Source organism: Pempheris klunzingeri, chromosome 13 (genome assembly GCF_042242105.1).
Source record: "Pempheris klunzingeri isolate RE-2024b chromosome 13, fPemKlu1.hap1, whole genome shotgun sequence".
NCBI lineage: Eukaryota > Metazoa > Chordata > Actinopteri > Acropomatiformes > Pempheridae > Pempheris > Pempheris klunzingeri.
The window spans coordinates 14,015,778-14,035,632 of NC_092024.1; the positions used below are offsets into that span (position 1 = coordinate 14,015,778).

At 40.7% G+C, this 19,855-nt stretch overlaps 1 protein-coding gene across 2 annotated transcripts; it reads left to right on the forward strand.

The window, feature by feature from the left end:
* Nucleotides 1-1,184: 1,184 nt before the first annotated feature.
* Nucleotides 1,185-17,936, forward strand: ppp2r5ca (protein phosphatase 2, regulatory subunit B', gamma a). 2 transcript variants are annotated; one of them, XM_070841859.1, is made up of 14 exons: nt 1,185-1,348; nt 8,431-8,630; nt 10,581-10,691; nt 11,012-11,104; nt 11,208-11,338; nt 11,480-11,539; nt 11,759-11,867; nt 12,149-12,202; nt 12,431-12,601; nt 12,698-12,825; nt 13,391-13,492; nt 13,672-13,744; nt 15,009-15,125; nt 16,034-17,936. In XM_070841859.1, the coding sequence occupies exons 1-14, from the start codon at nt 1,255-1,257 to the stop codon at nt 16,166-16,168; spliced, it is 1,578 nt and encodes a 525-aa protein (XP_070697960.1). In that variant the 5' UTR covers nt 1,185-1,254; the 3' UTR covers nt 16,169-17,936. The 2 variants fall into 2 exon arrangements, with proteins under 2 accessions (XP_070697960.1, XP_070697961.1); XM_070841860.1 differs by lacking the exon at nt 15,009-15,125.
* Nucleotides 17,937-19,855: the final 1,919 nt, after the last annotated feature.

A 19,855-nucleotide genomic window follows, 5' to 3' on the forward strand; every position in this document is an offset into this window, starting at 1 on the left:
GGCTTCACTTTGTCTGCTGATTAATCACATGAAACCAGGGAAGCTGCTTCATTATGCAAAGATGAAATGCAGATTATGCATTTGTCGCCTTGGAGTTGGACTTACTTTGGTTTACAGATTTTTGAAATAAATCAGTCTAAATATACAAAACCTATATAACTGGAAGCGTGACATATTATGATGTTTATTTTGTTTAAACAGATGTTTAAGTCACCAGATAAACCTTCAGACAGAAACTTTCAAAATGCCTCCTGGAGCTGCACTGTGTGCCTGCACTTTTAATTTTGTCCTCTCGCTTTCATTTCCTGTTTAAAGCTAATTTAAGCGCACACACACCAGTCAGAATAATATAATGCAGCAAATTCTGCCATTGCCTCAAATAGTGTATGAGTCATAAAACCATCTCACAAAATACATTATGTAAAGCCACTGAGGACGGTAGCTTCATGTTGTTCCCATAGAGAGTGCAGTTATCCATTTTATGTCTAATGATTTATTTGATTTCATATTATGTGTTTGCATTCAGGATGACATCACACCATACATTTACATGGTCTTTCATCTTGTGTGGTGAATAATCGCAGCACAGCTCCCCCCTGAATGTCACTGGTTTTTCTTGCCAGAGAGCTCTGGAGTTAGAGTCCCTGGTGGTCCTGTCCTCAGCCCCTCATGTGGTTTCTTCTTGTGCCCTTCTGTTCCTCGTTGAATCCAAAGATTTGAGGCTCCCTCTGACCTTCTCTTCCTCCTCCCTTTGATAAAAGACCAAGCAGAGATGACAGGAGGAAACAATGAAAGACTTCAGATGATTCAGCCAGGGCCTCTCTCTAAACACACTGAGAAATAGTTATTTCCAGCTGCTTATCCTAAGTCAGATTATTCAGAAAACCCTGCTAATGGTTCAGCTGTGCAAAAGACTGAAGTCAATCTGATCTAAGATCTGTAGCAGAGGCTGCCTTGCAGAGCTCCACCAGAGGCCACTGAGTGGTGGGGAGGAGTCTGACCAAAAATTCCAACGCATGTCCCGCCCCCTGTGCGTCCTCTTAGCCAATCGCCCTGCCTCTCTCCCAGCAGCCTTTGCCCTCATTGCTCCAGAGCAGCCTGGCCTCAGCCAATCAGCGGACTCCTTCACTGCTTACATCACTAACTAGCCAGTTCCCTCCAGCAGCAGAGAGCTTCATTTTCTGATCTGCTTTTGTGCTAAAATGGAGGCTGGCCTCTCGCCCTGAGTGGATCGCCTTCCTGGTTGAGGTTTAGATGTTGACATGCAATAAATCCGGAGACAGGATGGTTGTGGATGCACCTAATTCCAATGGGCCTTTTCAGCCGGTGGCTCTTATGCACTTCAGAGGTACGTAAGGACAAATTATTCTTCCTGTATTGTCCTGGGGAATTAAGGAGCGAGAGAGAGCTGTGTGTTGCTGTGCTTCTGTTCCCCTCCACTGGTTACTGCTTGGTTAGTCAGCATTCAGACGTTGGAGATAAAACCATTGTGTCTATGGTTTGGAGAGCAGCTCTATTGTGTTTGCATGGAAATTGAGGTATCGCTATTTGTGAGGCTTTGTGTGCATTACTGTGAGACTGGGAAGCTACATAAAAATCTGGTTTTACTAGCTAGCTGCTCTCCCTGCCCATCCCCCCGCCAAGCCAGTGATGTCAAAGGAAGTGAGGTCATAGCCCAGGGAAGGGTCCTCTCTCTAGCTTTTCATGTGTTTGATTGTAATTGTGTGTTTCCGTATTTACGTGTGCAGATTTTAATTATAGCCTTCGAGGAACAGCCCAAGAGGAATCAGATACTGTCTGTCCTCCTCGCCGGCTTCTCAGCCGCTCTTACCAGCCCAGCGTTTTTGTCACAGTCCACTTCATCTGGGCACAAATTGGTCCTAGTGTGAAGGCTGTAGACGGCCACTGCTCTGCAGCAAGCAGCCCCCTTCTCCACCTCCCCACCCTTTCCCCTTGTTACCCTCCTGTGAGCGACATGCTCAGGCACAAGATAAGAAATGTGAACGTGTATATCTTTGTCAACAAAGCGCTGCTGTTAGTATGACCCAGCCATTTTTGTCAGAGCACAGCAGTGATGTTTTAGGCGTGCAGCATTGCGCTCGGCCTCTTAATGTGTGTACAATGTAGTCAGTCATGTTTGAAAGGCCCAGCCTGTTACCACTGTACTCGGGTGCAGCCCAGCGTTAGATGAAGCCTTGGGCAATTATTGATTACACTCTATTGAGCCACAGAGGGAACTGCCTTGAATGACAACTCAGTGTTGGGGAACAATCAGACTCTCTCTTTCTCTTTCTTGCATCTCTATCACTCTGACCCTGTTCAGAGCAAATGTCTGCCATCCAGATTTTTCTTGTTTGTGTTTAGATTCCGTGGAGACAGGTTGCAGTTTATACCCAGCATCTGAGTGTGGCTCAGTTTAATGTTTGAGTGAACACTGATTAGGAGCTTTCACTTCTTTTTTTTGCATTAGATTCTGTACACGGGAACCTGAAACTACTTCTACACACAAAATCTCTGTTTTTATTTGAACATGTATATGGAGGATTGTGGTCAGGTCTATACCTGAGGTGAGGATTGCTCACCTCAGGTATAGACTTGAAAACCAGCATCCATGTTTGTTTTGTCAGAGCCAAATTACTGTTGATATTATTCTGAGAAAAATTGTTAGGTGGCTCTTCAGTGGCGTTTGGAAAGCATTTCTATTTACGCCACACAGAATCATCCTCCACATCCCAGTATTTCCTCAGTATGTTGTGGGTGTGTTTTCAGACATTTTGGGAGACCAAATGTGTCACCAGAGTGTGAGCATGGTCTCTGAATTGTTTTTTCTATCTGTCTGTTTCTTTGAGAAGCAAGACATCACCTTAACAACAAGCATTTCTTGTCATTGTTAGGCATGAGGGAGTCTCCAAATTGCAGCTATGAATGTGTCTCAAGTGTGGCAATGAAGCACAAACTATTTCCAAACAACACACGGGCGATGATGAGCTCTTCTCTACCGTATAAACATGCTGGATACATTCTCAGGTGTTGCTTACAATGAAGCCAAAACGACTTTTAATCAATGAAAGTGGTCAACTTATGTGTGCTTACGCCTTGAAAACACACTGTTCCTCTACGTAGCTATAAATAGTAATCAGTCGATGTTTACATTGATCATAACACACTGTCGATAAAGCAGATTGCCAAACCATCCTAACTCCAGACTAGCAGCTGTTCATTTGACCAGTTACAGAGAAAAAGTAGAGACTGTAGCTCCAACGTGACTCCAGTTATTTATTATCTTCGTTTTGAACAAGGGGGCATTAAGATAAATCTTTCTCTGTTCCCCACAAGACACGATACCCGTGCGCGTGCGTGCGTGTGTGTGTGTGTGTGTGTGTGTGTGTGTCCTAAGGCTTCTGTTGGTTATATTAATAGAGGTCACATTGTGGTTAACATAAATTTTGGGATCACAACACTGGGCCTTTATCTGTTACACAACAACCCGCTGGGTATTTTAGGAGTGTACAGAAACTTTATAACACAGGCAGACAGACTTATGTAATAGGAGCAACGCAAGTCTGACACTGTCAGGGGTGCAACACATTTCAGTCCAGCTTCATGTCCCAGTGCAACCAGCACAAATTACAAATCCTATACCAAGGAGAGAGGCTCACACATTGGAAAATAGAAATAAACACTAATAAATAAATTAATGGTAATCTAAGTCCTCTTCTGGCTGTTCCAGTTTTCTCGACCAGTCTTTAAACTGGTCCACCTTAATGGAGTTAACAGGCCTCCTTCTGAAATGTCCTCTTTGGAGACCCATAGTTGACTTGCCTTCATAATAATAATGCTAAATGTCTTGGATGAGCATGTCTCTCCTATGTGTCTTATGTTGTGACAGTGACAGCGCTGTCAAATCTTTATGGAAACGGCCAATAATGGCAGCTCACACACTTACCCTCTCTCCCCTGGAATTCCCAACTTCTCACTGTCATCAAGATAAATTGGCCGACTTGAAACTGACACTGCAGAAGTGTGTGAGTGTGACTGATAGAGAGAGGGAGAGAGAGGCAAGACTCCATCATGTCTGAATAGGATATCTCTCTCCTTACCTAGAATCTGCCTATTTGCAAGAAAGGTGGAGTGTGTGTGTGTGTGTGTGTGTCTGTGTCTGTGTCTGTGTCTGTGTGTGTGTGTGTGTGTGTGTGTGTGTGTGTGTGTGTGTGTGTGTGTGTGTGTGTGTGTGTGCGTGTGCGTGTGCGTGTGCGTGTGCGTGTGCGTGTGCGTGTGCGTGTGCGTGTGCGTGTGCGTGTGCGTGTGCGTGTGCGTGTGTGTGCTTATGCCCTTCTGTATTCTGTGCTATGGCCTTTGTCACTGCTTCTGGACATTTATTGAAATTAGGGCAGGAGCAAGTAGGTTTAGCTGCCCATTATTTCCCTTTAAGCGGTTGTGTCTAGTTTTTCCTGCCATGTTTTCCTTCTCATTTTGCACCTGCATGACTGATTTGGCAGAAGAGTTGGGTGCCAGTTTATTTATTTGCTCATTACTTTCAGTCAGAGTAAAACCAGATGGAAAGCAGCAATATAGCACACAGGACAAATCAACTTATCTCGGTATGATATGGATTATATACATTTCTGCATTCATATGCAGTGCTGCTTGTCTTCATCAGTTGGTTATTAATCCTTTTTCCTTACTTGATCCCTGTGCCTAAATCATGATTTATCTAATCGGAAGCGTTCTGCCCACAGGATACAGTACAGTCATGGATAAGGAATGGTACTTATCTATTTTGTTTCCCTTTGATGTATATGCCCGTGTATATATCTGATCTAAGAGACATCCTCCTAGCCTCAGCGTCAGCCCATTGTAATGCCACACCCTTTACTGATAAGTAATTATGGGGTATAGGTAATAGCTTTTATTGCACTGGCTTGACCTGGCGGTGTAACATCACAGATGATTAATATGATGTACATATTTTTCATGTAAGGATTAGATGATGCTACCTTTTGACCCTCCTGTTGCATTACAACTGTGGATATCTTTGAACATCATCTTTATGTTGAGTAGAATTGAATTTCAGAGGATACCTGTTCATTCACTCTGGTTAAATGAGTCTAACCACCAAACTGACAACATTTAAGACTGCTTCGTTGGTGCATTGTAAATCACAACTGCAACCACATGATAGCATCTTGATTTGACAGATCGTATCTATGTAGCATGCAGCTGCTCCTGCCAATTAAATTAAATTAGATTAGATTAACCCACACCTGAGTTAAGTGAGGGATGTTTACGCTATCCATCCATTATCTATACCGCTTATCTTTAACGGTCATGAAGGCAATGCCAGCTGCCAATGGGCGAGAGGCGGGGTACACATATGGCGCGTTTCCACTAGAACTACTTGGCCCTACTCGACTCGGTTTGGTTGTGTTTCCATTACAGTAGCGTACCACTTCAAAGTGGGCGGGGTCGTCAGAGCAAGGCGGGCCGAAACTCCGGTGGCATAATTTGTATACGGCACAAACAAACACAATTAAGGACATGGAGCGTTTGGTTTGCGTGTATCCGTTTACTTCGTTCACAGAAATAATAAAAACGCTCGGTCTCTGTTTCCGGGGTTTTAAAAAACGGCGGGTTTGATTCTTGTGAATGAGTCGCTCTCATGACTCATCAAGTGACGCTGCTCCCTGGCCAATCAGTGGCCTGCAGTATGTTGACATCACATTCACAGCTCGACTCAGCTCGCTTGGAACCCCTGCCGAGGAGGTACTAAAATAGTACCTGGTACCAGGTACCAGGGCCGGTGGAAACGCAACCAAACCGTGCCGTGTCGAGCCGAGTCGTGCTGGTGGAAACGCGGCTATAGACAGGTCACCAGTCAATCACAGAGACAATCATTCATACTTACTCACATCTACAGGCTATTTAGAGTCACCACTTAACCTGCATGTCTTTGGACTGTGGGAGGAAGCTGGAGAACCCACGCAAGCACAGGGAGAACATGTAAACTCCACACAGAGAGGTTCATGGTTCAAACAGCAACCCTGCTGGCCAGCGGATTCAAGCCTTCTTGATGTGAGGCAACGGTGCTAACCACTGCATCACCGCGCTGCCCACGTTGACATTATGAATCTGCCTATTTTATTACAGCTGCAGCTGGGCTGATACCACATGAAATGTAGATCAATCAGTCTGGGAAGAATCTTGAGATAACAATCTTTTAAAAACATGTCTGATATTTTATTGCAAACTGTCAGATCTACAAAGGGAAGCAGAAGCACTTGTGAAATGCTATTTCAACAATGATCTTAATGTCTTATTCTCATCTCACTATACAACACCACAACCTTGATCCTGCCAAATGTTTCACTAGTTAGGTTGAACTGCTGCTGTTTTCATAAGGCAATATGGTGAACATTTTTACTGGTCTTACAGCCTTAAATCCACTTTATACTTTCTTGCAGAGAGTTGGACGATAAGATTGGTACCAATCTTCTCACATCTCTCCTGTAAATATAAAGCTTAACCTGGTTCAGTCCTGTGATGATGAACAAGGAGGTGTCATGTGTGTGTTAATGTGTTAATTAGTGAGCCTTAAAGGTGTTGGTATGCAGACTCTTACCTTTGGATAGAGCCAGGCTAGTTATTTCCTGTTTTCACTGTTGTTGCTCTTGTTAATAGTATTTAAAGGATAGATGAGCTGGTGGTGTCGCGCTTCTCATCTAAAGGCCCAATATCATTTAAAGCGTATGTTGAAGTCCAAAAATGGCCAAATGTGCGCAATAAGACGTGTCAAACTGCCTTGATGCCCTTAGTCCGATCTTGTCTCTATTTTGGAGCATCAGATGAGGACCCAGAAGGCCACTATCAAAACAATGCATTCTCTGATATAAGCTACACAATGTAGGCCTGTCTGTCATTTTCATTCAAGTATCATGCGCAACATTTCATTCATTGAGTCATCTGTTTATAGCAACAGCTGACGGTAGTTCTATTACCTTTAACTTTAACAATACAAACAATACAATTGTAACTCTGCAATGCTTTTGCTATCTTACCCATTGTATTGTCACATGTCAGATCCTAATAACAAGGAAGATAAAAGCTCACTGTATCATCTATCAAACATTTACTGATATCTACTGGTCAGAAAACTTAAACCTAACATCAATTTATTGACATAGTATAGTTATTTCCAGCTGTGCTTTACGTGACTATCACTGATCTAGAAGAAAAAATAAAAGATTGCTGGTTCCCGTTGGCTTTATCATCGCTCTACCGCCACCCAGCTGACGAAAGCAGCAGCAGTCGCCCTCATGCCTTATTTAACACTGTGCTACTCAAATAGAAATGTATAGGAAACCAATGGAGGGTATCTGTGTCATACAAAAAGTTTGGCTAAATAGTGATCTTTTGCCTGCAGAGCGACAGACGAGCAGCAAATGAGGAACGTCGAATATCGCTTTCAGAGTATTTGGGCTTTAACTTTGTAATGAAAATCAAAGGGTTTCCCAAAATGTTCAGCTCTTCCTTTCAACAGTTTGCAGCACCATATAAAGCAACTCAAATAAAATCAGCCATTTCATATTTTAGACGTCCAGAAACGGATTTTTTTTTATATTAAATGGTTTGTGCCATAGTAGCGAGTAACTGAGGAGCATGTGTGCATTTTCCTTTCAAAGATAAAACCAAACCTAAAAAAAGGAACAGTATAGATGAAAGTTGTGTCCCATAAATACAAAATGATGGTGTCATTGTGAGTTATTACTACACCTCATGAGCCTGTAGGAATTTAGAGTTCCTGAAATGGTCATTTCCTCTTCGTGTTGTCATGTGCAAAGTGTTGACAGCGTTGGCAGAGATCGTGTGTTTACAGAAGCATGTGCTTTTGAGTGCTTGGGTGAAAATGAAGCGGAACAGGAAGTCCTCAAACCACCATGGACAAATATAATGACAGATTTAAATAGCCAGTTTTCCTCTATGAAAATATCCTTTTTTTTTTCTTGTTGTGTGTGTCAAATGGCTAGACTGTGACCGTTCACCTAGTTCCCAAAACCCTCATCCCTCCTTCTCCATCCTGTCTTTTCTCCATCACTCTGCTCTGTCCTTATCATCCCCTGGGCTCCAACCATCTCAGTCTTTCTCTCAATGCATTTCAGTCTTCATGACTCATTTGCTAGTCTTCATCACTCTCTTGCTGCCTCATATTTCTTTTTCCATCCTATTGTTGTAATAACTGTCATCCATGACTGTTTAACAGCCATATCTTTTTCTCTTGTGACCCCTCACTCTTTGAATGTGGCTCCTGTCTTTTATTTTCTCAACTGCTTTATTTCATCACTACTGCAAATCTTTTTCGATCATCTCTGGATTCCCTTTTCTCCTCTTCCCTTTACCCATCTCACTTTCTCCCCCCCCTCTTTGTCTCCTCAGACGTGGCCCCCGCAGAGCAGGAGAAGCTCTTCATCCAGAAGCTACGACAGTGCTGCGTTCTTTTCGACTTCTTGTCCGACCCGCTGAGTGACCTGAAATGGAAGGAAGTGAAGCGAGCGGCGCTGAGCGAAATGGTGGAGTACATCACCCACAACAGGAATGTCATCACAGAGCCCATCTACCCGGAGGTGGTGCACATGGTCAGTAAAAGCTGAAGACGAGGGTGAAACTCGGGCTGAGAATAGGGGCATGCTTTAGCTGCCGGAGGTTTTAACAGTGGGTTTGTGTCCCAGCTGATGTTTGTGATCAGGTTTTGATGGGGCTTCTTGCTTAGGGCAGAAGAGCTGTTTCTTTTTTTAAGTGTTGTCTTCAGATAATCTAAGGAGGCCGGGGGTACTACATGAGACACTTCTCTTCCATCAACTGCTCTTTTTCTTGCAAAGCCGTAACCATCTGTATGGTTTAATGTATACAAATGTCAGTTTTTAGCGATGCTAGTGACATTTATTGGGCTTTATTGAACTGGATCATGTATGTACAACCTGACAGAGCTGCCAGCATGACTTTAATCCTAAATAAGTAATTACCAAATGATGCTCCATTTTCCTTTCCACTTTAAGTAAAACCAAATTAAATTTAAACAAGTGATGTGTACAATCATTGCACTGGACTAGTTGTATTTAAACTCTGCATTGCCAATTGAATCAAGTAATTCTCTGCACATGAAAGCTTTTTTTATTATAAGTAAGTCCACTGGTTCAAGGAATATGATGCACGTTTCATTTTCAGCAGAAGCAGTAGTTTGAAATTACACCAACATTTTCTTGAATCTTTTATTCGCAGTTTTAACTTCACAAGCAGAGAATCCAAGCAAAGCAAAACGATCATGACTATAGCTGTTATGCTTATAATCTCATCACAGTCTTCAGTGTGCAGAGATACTGAATCGGAGATGTAAACATGATGAAAACACTGTAGCCTTGTAAGCTACTCTTCCATCCCCACTAATATCAAACAGTTCTCTTTTCATCATCAAAGCCAACAGCAGAATAGCCATAATCACGGTTATATCATTTCCATTTATGGTTTCCATTGTGGAGTTAATGTGCAGTCGTCCTCACAGCCTGTTCTGGGTTGAAGTGCAGCACAGTGCAGACGGTCTATATCTACCTTGTAGTCTGTCTTTTCAAACAAGGCTCCCAGTGTTTTAGTAGGCCACCTGCACTGTCCCATGATCTGCCTGGCAGGGAACAGCAACCCACAGGGGAGTCAGTTGACACTATGAGAGACCAGAAACACAACACACTCTGATTATTGTGGGCCAATCCCTTGGAGGCCAGTTACAAGGACAAAGTTAACATTAACCTAAAAAGATATTATTTTTTACAATACCTAAGACAGGGCATGTACAAACATGGTTAAAATGTAGTTAAATGAATTTCAGACTCTGGCATCAAGTTTTTGGATTAAAACACATTTTAGTTGTGCTTTGTTTTGGGTTTTTTTTTTTTTTTTGGAGGGGAGTTGTGGTTGTGTTTTTCTATGTTTCATTACTGATTTCTTTGAGCAGTGAGAAATCAAGAGATTCAGAAAGGTGACACCAACACATGGGAGAGGAACTGAATAAATGAGCTGTACTGAACTCCTCATATGATACCAGCATCTATAATCGACCTTTAGGCAAACATAATGTGCTCTAGACAGTGTGGAGACTTGTCCCAAAAGAGGCTGTGCTGCAGGCCTGTTTAACAGAAACGCTGCTGTTAATTGGATCGCACGGATTGGTTTGAAACGGTGCATAATAGAGCGTGATCTAACAGAGTTTTTATAAAATAATTTAAAACCCTGTTTAAAAATGGGCTCCAAATGTAAGAAGAGGTCTAATGATGTGGTTTTAATGTTGGTTTAACCGTGCTGTATGTCATGATAGTAAACATCTGACAGGAAGTTGATGTCTGGCTTTATGTGTTTTAAACTTTTAAACAAAATCTTATGTAAGCTATTCTTGGTAGAGCTATTGGTATGGTTGCAACATGAGCTATATGACTTCAGGTTATTAAAACAAGAAAAGGAAGTTAACTTCTAAACATTTTGCTGTCCAGCAGAATACGTCAACATTAATGGTATCATTCTCGTATTTCTTCTTCCAGTTTGCAGTGAATATGTTCAGAACATTGCCTCCATCGTCCAATCCTACTGGAGCGGAGTTTGATCCAGAGGAAGATGAGCCAACACTTGAAGCTGCATGGCCACACCTCCAGGTTGACATTTAATTCATTTAAAACAGCGAGAGGTGTGTAAGTTATTTTCAACCTAGAAGAGTCAGTCAGCCAGCCAGCATATAAAAAGAAAAGAGCAATCAACAATCCACCCTGAAGAGCAAGAAGAAGAGTTTAGAGCTAGTTTACAAAGCAGCATCTCTGTGTCAGATATAATATTGTTCATTTTGTGTTCGGACATTAATGAACTACCTCAGTATTGAGCAGCACTGAACATGGACCACACATACCCCCATTTTGCTCAAATTCCTTCCCAGCATTCATTCCTTTGTGGGTTTTTTTTCTTCTTGTTTCTGTTGCAGCTTGTCTACGAGTTTTTCCTTAGGTTTTTAGAATCGCCCGACTTTCAGCCTAACATAGCGAAGAAATACATAGACCAGAAATTTGTTATGCAGGTAAGCAAAGAATATTTTAGCAAACTCTCTTGACTGTTTTCACAAGACACAATTTGAACGGCGAGTGTCGTTATTGTAACACTTCATGTCTGTCTCACTGTAGCTCCTAGAACTATTTGACAGCGAGGATCCTCGAGAGAGAGACTTCCTCAAAACCACCCTCCACAGGATCTATGGAAAGTTCCTGGGGCTGAGAGCATACATCAGAAAACAGATCAATAACATTTTCTATAGGTCAGTGCAATTCTCCAGCTGCTCTGCTTATTTTTAAACATGTATACCAAGATAAAGGGTGAAAGTATGACTCATTTCTTTTCTTGGTGAATAGTAAGTTTGTGTGTTGCCACTGAAAGAAGACCCTGTTTGTTCTTACAGGTTTATCTATGAGACAGAGCACCATAATGGTATAGCCGAACTACTGGAAATACTTGGAAGGTATGGCCCTTAGCTAATGTTACAAGCGTTGACTGTAGCTGCAGAGTCCTTGTGGCTTTTATAGAACATTTACATGACATTCAGTGGTTCTCTCAATTTCATGTTTGCCGTAAATGTACAAGCTTCTTAATCATCAGCAGTTTAATTTCATAGTAGATATTGAATCATGCCAGCCTAGTTTTCATGTGTTCTGACTTTGCTTCTGCGCTTATTTCTTAGCATAATCAATGGATTTGCCTTACCACTAAAAGAAGAGCACAAGATTTTCCTGCTAAAGGTTTTATTGCCTCTGCACAAAGTCAAATCACTCAGTGTCTACCATCCACAGGTAAGTCTGTTGAACTGTGAAGCTGATACAGCTCATAAATTATTTACAGGTCACATTTTTCAAAATTTATTTAAATATTCTTGTCCAAGCCTGCTTTGAGTACGCCCCTCCTCATTTCATGAGAGCAGCAGGTAATTTAGTCAAAAACCGTTGTTGCGTGTTCCAGCTGGTCTGTCCCTCAGGCGGCATGGGTCCCCTGTCTCATTACCTTTTAGTTTGCTTGTGCGTAAATTCAAATGCTTTGACAGTTTAATGATTGTGTTTGTTTATGTGTTTTGCAGCTGGCCTACTGCGTGGTGCAGTTTTTAGAAAAGGACAGCACTCTAACTGAGCCGGTATGTCAAATAAAAACATGGTAGAATCATTTTTATCTCTTTGCATAATACTGAAGCTCCCTGCTTGATGCTCAAATTGATTTGAAGATTTGAAGTTGTCCTTTTTTTTTTGCAAGATTGTATTTTTCTTTTGGTCATTTCATTCTTTTTTTATCTCCAAAGCTGTTATCCCTTTATCCCTCCCTAACTCTGGTCAGTCAACATTGTAATTATCTTCCCTCCCACCAGGTGGTAATGGCTCTATTAAAGTACTGGCCAAAGACTCACAGTCCCAAGGAGGTGATGTTTCTCAATGAACTGGAGGAGATCCTGGACGTCATCGAGCCCTCCGAGTTTGTTAAAGTGCAGGAGCCTCTGTTCAGACAGCTGGCCAAGTGTGTGTCCAGCCCACACTTCCAGGTAACTGACGGAGCTCAGGCATTTGAGATATTCAGGTTGAGTGGTGGTGGCTGTCAGCGGATGCCTGACTGAGGTGTTTTGTTTTGGTTTCTGTAGGTGGCAGAGAGAGCTCTGTACTACTGGAACAACGAGTACATAATGAGTCTGATCAGCGACAACGCAGCAAAGATTCTGCCGATTATGTTCCCCGCTCTTTACCGCAACTCTAAGACCCACTGGAACAAGTAAGAGTCTCAAATACACAGGCTGCACTAATGTCCATGAAAGCTCTGTACTTGACTCTGCATGTGACACTAGTCGGGCACAATCGCTCACATAGTGATATCTAAAAGAGTGTGTTAGTGTGGTCACAGAGAGCACACTGCTGCACATGTATTTATCATTAAGAATCTGGAAAAGGCTGATGACCTTTTTATACATGATTTTAGTTTGCTGCTATTATGCTGTTAGCAACAGAGGACTTAAAATACCCTAAAATCTAATATGTTGAATATAAAGCTGAAACAGTTGACTAGCTGATGAACAGAAAAGTAATTGGCCACTATTTTCATAGCTGGTTAATCCATGAAGTCATTTTTCAAGCAGAAACACCCAAACAATTCCCCACTTATAACTTGCCAATTACTGCTTTTCTTATTTTAAACAGAATATCTTCTAGCTTTTAGACCGTGAGACATAATTATTTAGTTTATTGTCGATCTGTGATTTTAATTCAGGTTTGTTGCTGGGAGACAAAAGCAGCCCTTTACAATAATGTCACTAATGTCATTTGACTGTGTGTGTTCACAGGACCATCCATGGCCTCATCTACAATGCTCTGAAGCTTTTCATGGAGATGAATCAGAAGCTCTTTGATGATTGCACACAGCAGTTCAGGGCCGAGAAAAACAAGTAGGCACCACGGACACTTCCCACTCAATTAATCTTTTTTTTTCTTTCTTTTTCTTCTCTCCTTTTTGAATTCCTCTGAGTGACACATAATTGTAATCAGCCTTCATGCTGCAGCTCAATATATTTATCATCGGGGTGGAACAGATTAATAACATGAGGTTTGGTGTTTGGCTCAACAGAGAGAAGGCAAAGTCAAAAGAACGCGAAGAGGCTTGGATCAAGATCGAGAACCTCGCCAAGTCTAATCCACAGGTGAATAGTGTGAGCAATCAGTTAAACTAACCTGTTTTTTTGTGTTTTTTTTATATATATATATATATATATATATGTGTATATATATATATATATTAAAAACAATTATAATTTTAAGTAGTATAAGTGTCTGGTGTTTTCTGTAAGTTTTGTTGTTAAAAGTTCCATTTCCATCTTATCCCTTTTACGTTTCCATTAGATGCTATTTGCTCATACTCTGACTTGGTAGTGAATGTTTTTCAAATGACACTGCTGGTAAAGATGGAAAGATCTTGATGAGTGGGCTGCTACAAGAATGTGCTCAGGTTTGGTGAGCGGTTGAATCAGATGTCTCTAAAAGAGAATTTGATTCATTTAAAGAGCAGCTATGTACAGGTTTAAAATCCTGCTTACTTCAGTGTCATTTTAAGGAATAGTTCAACATTTTTGGAAATATGCTCATTCACTTTCTATCCGTCAGTTGGATGAGAAGATCGGCACCGCTCTCATGTCTTTTATGGTAAGCATGAAGCTACAGCTAGCAGATAGTGAGCGTAGCTTAGCACATAAACGGGAAACATGGGGAGACTGGTAGCCTGCTGTGTTTTTAAAATTCACAAAATCCTATGAAATCCTAATCCTTGGTCTGGTGCAGTAACTTCCTGGGAGTCTTGTTGTCACCGTGAGGTTGCCCAGAAACCAGTGGAGACTCCAGGAAGTCAATGAAGAAATACTTCAGCACATGGCACATAGGTTTTAGTACGAATTAAACTAAGTGGGTAGAACCAGGCTAGCTGTTTCCTCCTTTTTCCAGCCTTTATGTTAAGCTAAGTGCCTGCTTTTTACAGCCACATACAGTATTTACATTAGTTATCTTTAGTCTCCTCTCTACAAGAAGGCAAATAAGCATATTTCCCAAAATGTAAAACTCTTCCTTTAAATGAAACTCAATGAAAATTTTCAACTCAAAGAAGATCCGTGCAACAGCGTTAATGTGCATAAAAAATTAGTGTGTAGTTGATTTTTAATTTATATTGTAGCGTCGCCAGCAGCTGATAATCTCTCAACATCATTTGACACAGTTGAATTTTCATCAACTCTTGCAGTTAATTCCAATAAATAATTTTGACTGCTACACTTCAGCTAAGGCATATTAAACTGCAATAGATCAGAGTTCTTTTTACCAGTTCAGAGCCTCTTGATTCATTCTTCTTTGCATGCCACTGAAAGTCTTTTCTCCATCCTTTTGTGTTTTTGTTTTTGTTTCCCTTTGTTTTCAACATAGTTCTCTATGTATGTTGATTCCTCTGACCTCAATAGTCCTGTAGCAATGGAGACGGATATCCCTTTGATAGAAGATGTTCAGAGGTTAAAAAAGACAGTTGAGGAGGGCGCGACTCAGGTAAACCTGACTTTCTCTCTGTCTCTATTTACCTTTCCTCTTACAATCAGTACATTCAGGGATTTGTGTCTTAATGCTTTCAAAGACTTCTTATTGAAGCTTCTTGCACAACACTAATTATCATTGTGTACTTTTCTGTGTAAATTATAGTCTGCTTTTTTGTTTCTAAATCAACCTGCTAATAAAAAACAAACAAACATGAACCAAAAAAAATGCAGGAACAAATCTGGCCATGGACTAAACACTGGAATCAAGAGCTTTTTTGTGTGCCTGTTCCGCTTTGCATGTTGTTGAAGTACTATAGAGCCGAACTGTTCAATATTATACAGATAAGTAATTATGAAATAAGTAACCACACTAAGAAATTGAGCAAAATCTATATGAATGAACCAAAAAGTTGCAATAATAATGTGATAAATCACTAAACCTCAACCTAGTGCTGTGAAATGTAAGACCACGGTCATGAAAAGCGTCATTATGAAATTAAAGAAAATCTACATTCAAATGAAAATGAACTCAGTTAATATACAAATAAGTGATAAAAATAGATTTAACAAATTGTTTATTTAGGTCGTTCATATACATTTCACTCAATTTATTTACACAATTATCTCATAATGTCTTATTTATTTAATATTGAACACTTTGGAGCATAGATGTAGCACAGGACGTCTGTTGTGTATTCAGTATTTTTGTGTATTTTAATGGCTGGCTCAGTGCGCCATGTTTTAACTCGGTCTTGGTTTTCCTCCTGTAAATTAGATTTTGGTGTATGTAACTGGATTGTGCTCAGGCAGCCGTGCTTCATCTCAAAGATATGATCAGAACGGGGACAAATTGACATGTTGACAGGAGATGATGACATGCAATGTTCATCATCGAGCCTAACTCGTCTCCTCTCCTCTCAGTTGCAGCATGACCAGCGGAAAGAGCGGCCTATGGTGCGACGCAAATCTGAGTTGCCTCAGGATATCTACACCACAAAAGCCTTGGAGTCCCACCGCAGAGCTGAAGACATGTTGACCACCCATGATGGACTCTAGGTCCCGCCACCTGCTGGCTCTTGGTTCAACTGCCCCTTCTACCCTCGACAGCCATGGACATCCTCTTCGCCCAGGTGCCAGAATTACACTGGTGACCCATGTTGGGCTCTCCATCCCTCCCTCCACCATCAGTTTACCCAGAATCCTCAGTTCTCCTTCATTCCTGCTGCCCTAGTGCAGATGTCCTGTATCCGCCTCCCTCAGATTTCTGCTTTCTCAGGTTTTTTACTTTATTTGAAGAGGAGCGGGAGTGTGTTTGTGTGTCTTTTAGCCCTCACCAGATTTGTGTGTGTACTCCAATTATTTCTCCCATCAGTTTCCTCTTCCTTTCTCCTTCCATCCCACTGTGCGTTCACTGTAAATGTGGAACCTGGGAGTCCGGACGCCACAACGCTGGTTCCTTCATTCCTTCTTGCAAATGTGTTCACAATGGAGCGGACATGGAAACATAGGAACTGACTGACCTACTGTCTAAGGATCGTCTCTTGGTCTCTGCTTGGTTTTCTTTTCTGTCAAAGGGAACAAAAACAGAACCTGTTGGTCAGATAAAAAACAAGACTTTCCTGTCATCTGTTGTATGTTTTCTTTATTTTTGCTCAAACTAACGGACATCTTGTCAGTGCCAAGACCGTTGTGTTCTTTATGTTTGTCTGTTTCATGTTTTTATCTGTGACTTTAACAGGGACACCTGCCTTTGTGTTTCACTGGTGTTTGAAAGATGTTTTTTTTTTTTTTTTCTAAGTTTAGCACACCAGACCAAACTGAGGCCTGTCCTTAGCCTTGCAATGTCCAGGAAAGATGGCGAGGAAAGGAGATGTTGTCCTGTGGACATCTGACACTTTCCATTTTATTGTTTTGTGCCATATGCCGCTCTTTTATATGCTTGCTTCCTTATGTTCTTTGGCAATATTTGAAAACCAGACCACAGTGATGCATAGATTGTTCAAACAATGGTACTTACTGTTTCTGAGTTTAGTAGATGAGGATTATCATGAATAAAAGCTGTATGTATTCACTACCTAAGTAGCAGAATCAATACCCTCAGTTGCTGTGTTCAAGGTTGAGTGGTGAGTTTTATATGCATATATACTGTAAAATGAATAGGGGTCATTATCTTTGTAAAGGAAATATAATCAGAAATTAGTTTTTGTCAAATAGGAGCGGTGGCACAGATCTGTACCTATTAAAAACTCACTTATGGTTTTTAGCAGCCAGTAGTACATTAGGACCTTTGCTCTGGATCTTTCTTTTTAGAGCATGAAGGTGTATTGGTACTGTATGCTAGAAAGATTTTAATGTGTTCTAATTGAAAATAGAAATTAATTTATTATCAAACATACAAGAGCGGGTGACCGTGGTAGCTATTAACATACTGACATCAAATTATGAATACGTAAATTACTTGAGAGCTACCAAAAAAACTTCCTTAAAATTTAAGAGCGTGGCATATTTTTGTTGCTACCATTCCTAATTTCAGTTGTCTGGTTTGCAAGTCTTGTATATTGTATCCTTCTCAGTGAAGAAGGTGTTTGAGGTTGGAAAATATCTTCCAGTCAGTACCATTGTTTAAACTAAGGAGGTCTGCTAGAGTTCTTCATATTTGATGTGTCGTATTTCTTTGTCTTGTCTCTGAGGGTTAGTAGCGTGGATGTCAGGTTTTGGATTTTTTTTTTTTTCTGGCCATTCAGGATGCCCAATGCTGAAACACACTGGTATCAAATGGCCACAAAAATGCCAGATGGTGAAAATAAACTGACATTGTGACTTGGCTTGTTAACTGTATTAATACTGTATTTGCTTGAATGCAAAAAGATGTAAATTAAAACTACCATGTTAAACATGTACCTTTTACCCTGGAGGAATGCCATTCACCAAACTGACTGAGTTCTGTTGTTGAGGTCATTGCATTTATAAAACAGTCCTGCTTGCTGGGAGAGACGTTTTATGGATTTTATGAGTTTGAGTCAAGAGATGTTTAAGGTTTATTTTAGTGCTGAAAACAAGTCATCCGTAATAACAAGAGATGATTTAAAAATGATTTGGTGGCTTGTTCTCTTTCTGCAGGATCTTTGCAGATCTTTTAATTTTAACATATTATTTCCAAAACATGATAACTTAAAGTGTCCTTTTGTATGTGACCTGTACTATATGATTCATTTAATATTGTATATATGATTTACCTTGTTTCATGTAGTGTTATATATCTAGATTAATTTTGTACAAATTGTCCCTCTGTACAGAATAAAACATCAATAGCAAGTGAAAGAAGTCAATCTGGCACATACCGTCTTATTTCTCCTGTTTGGATGTACTTTCAGCGACACAAGGATATAGAAAATGTTCTTATTTTTATTAAAATCTGCAAAGTTTCCTCCCTCCTCCTATATAACTGACAAATGTTCATGCCCGTTGTGTGCTCCTATCACTGTCTTTAGTGGTGTACAACTATATAGAATGAATAAAGAGATTATTTGAATATATATTTTCAACCATGCATCCATTTTCGCTTTACTTGACTGGAAGGGCCCACCTTGTATACTGCAGTATATAAGCTAATGTCCACTGGCCATAACAAGGAGATTAAGGCTAGTATTAGCAATGAGGGTATTTTAGGAAAATGTCCTATCAAAATCATGTGACATTTGAATTATACCTCCTAATTTGGTTTAAGGCGTTGGTAACACCACTTGCAAGTAGAAACTTTGGCAATGCGTTACATTGAACACAAGGGGGAGCCAGAGACCTGAAATAGGACATTTACTATCTCAGTCTATTGCCAAGAGGCAGCAGAGCGTCATCTGCACAACCACTTGTAATGCAGATTGGGATGTAGAATCCATCCCACAGGTCTCAGTTATCTAATCTAGGACTGCGTTCAAACTTGTATTTCAGTAATCAGCAGCGCATCCACTTCCCAACCAACCAAATAAACAGATGTTACAAACATAATCAGATGTTACAAACATCTGATTATTGTCAGAGTGCAAAAATCAGAATCTGTTGAACCAATTATAGGACAGTGATGTGAAGCTTACTGTGTATCTTTTCTGTGGTTTAGGACATCAGTACTCACAAGTGGACAACTCTTTCCCAGTGTCAAAAGCTACAAAAACAAAATATGTCATACTCTTGGTCACATACTCTAAGATGTCACCAAGCTCCACTGACGATCACGTTTGTAACATTGATAACCAGTTTAACACATCATCTGTTCCTCAAACCACCATCCTTCATCAATTTCAGCTGATTCATCCTATACATGTGCAGTATAATACTGTCAAATACTGCAAAAAAAACATTCTTGTATAAGTTGTATAAGTTTCCATAAATTCAAATTTAAACTGTAAAAAACATAATTTTGCACACTGACAATGGTAATGTTCCATCAAAACTCGTTTTTTTTTATTAATATATGGCATGATGTGGGCAGCATGGTAGTGCTGTGGTTAGCACTGTTGCCTCACAGCAAGAAGGTCCCGGATTCAAACCGGGATTTGAACCCGGGTGTTTCTGTGTGGAGTTTGCATGTTCTCCCCATGCTAGCGTGGGTTCTCTCCGGGTACTCCGGCTTCCTCCCACAATCCAAAGACATGCACATTAGGTTAATCGGTAACTCTAAAATTGTCCGTAGGTGTGAGTGTGAGTGTGAATGGTTGTCTGTCTCTGTATGTGGCCCTGCGATTGTGC

Coding starts and splice junctions, on each gene's coding strand:
- ppp2r5ca (XM_070841859.1), top strand. CDS start 1,255: ATGTTGACATGCAATAAATCCGGAGACAGGATGGTTGTGGATGCACCT. Junction 12,826..13,390: donor TCTAAGACCCACTGGAACAA/GTAAGAGTCTCA, acceptor GTGTGTTCACAG/GACCATCCATGGCCTCATCT. Junction 13,493..13,671: donor TTCAGGGCCGAGAAAAACAA/GTAGGCACCACG, acceptor TTGGCTCAACAG/AGAGAAGGCAAAGTCAAAAG.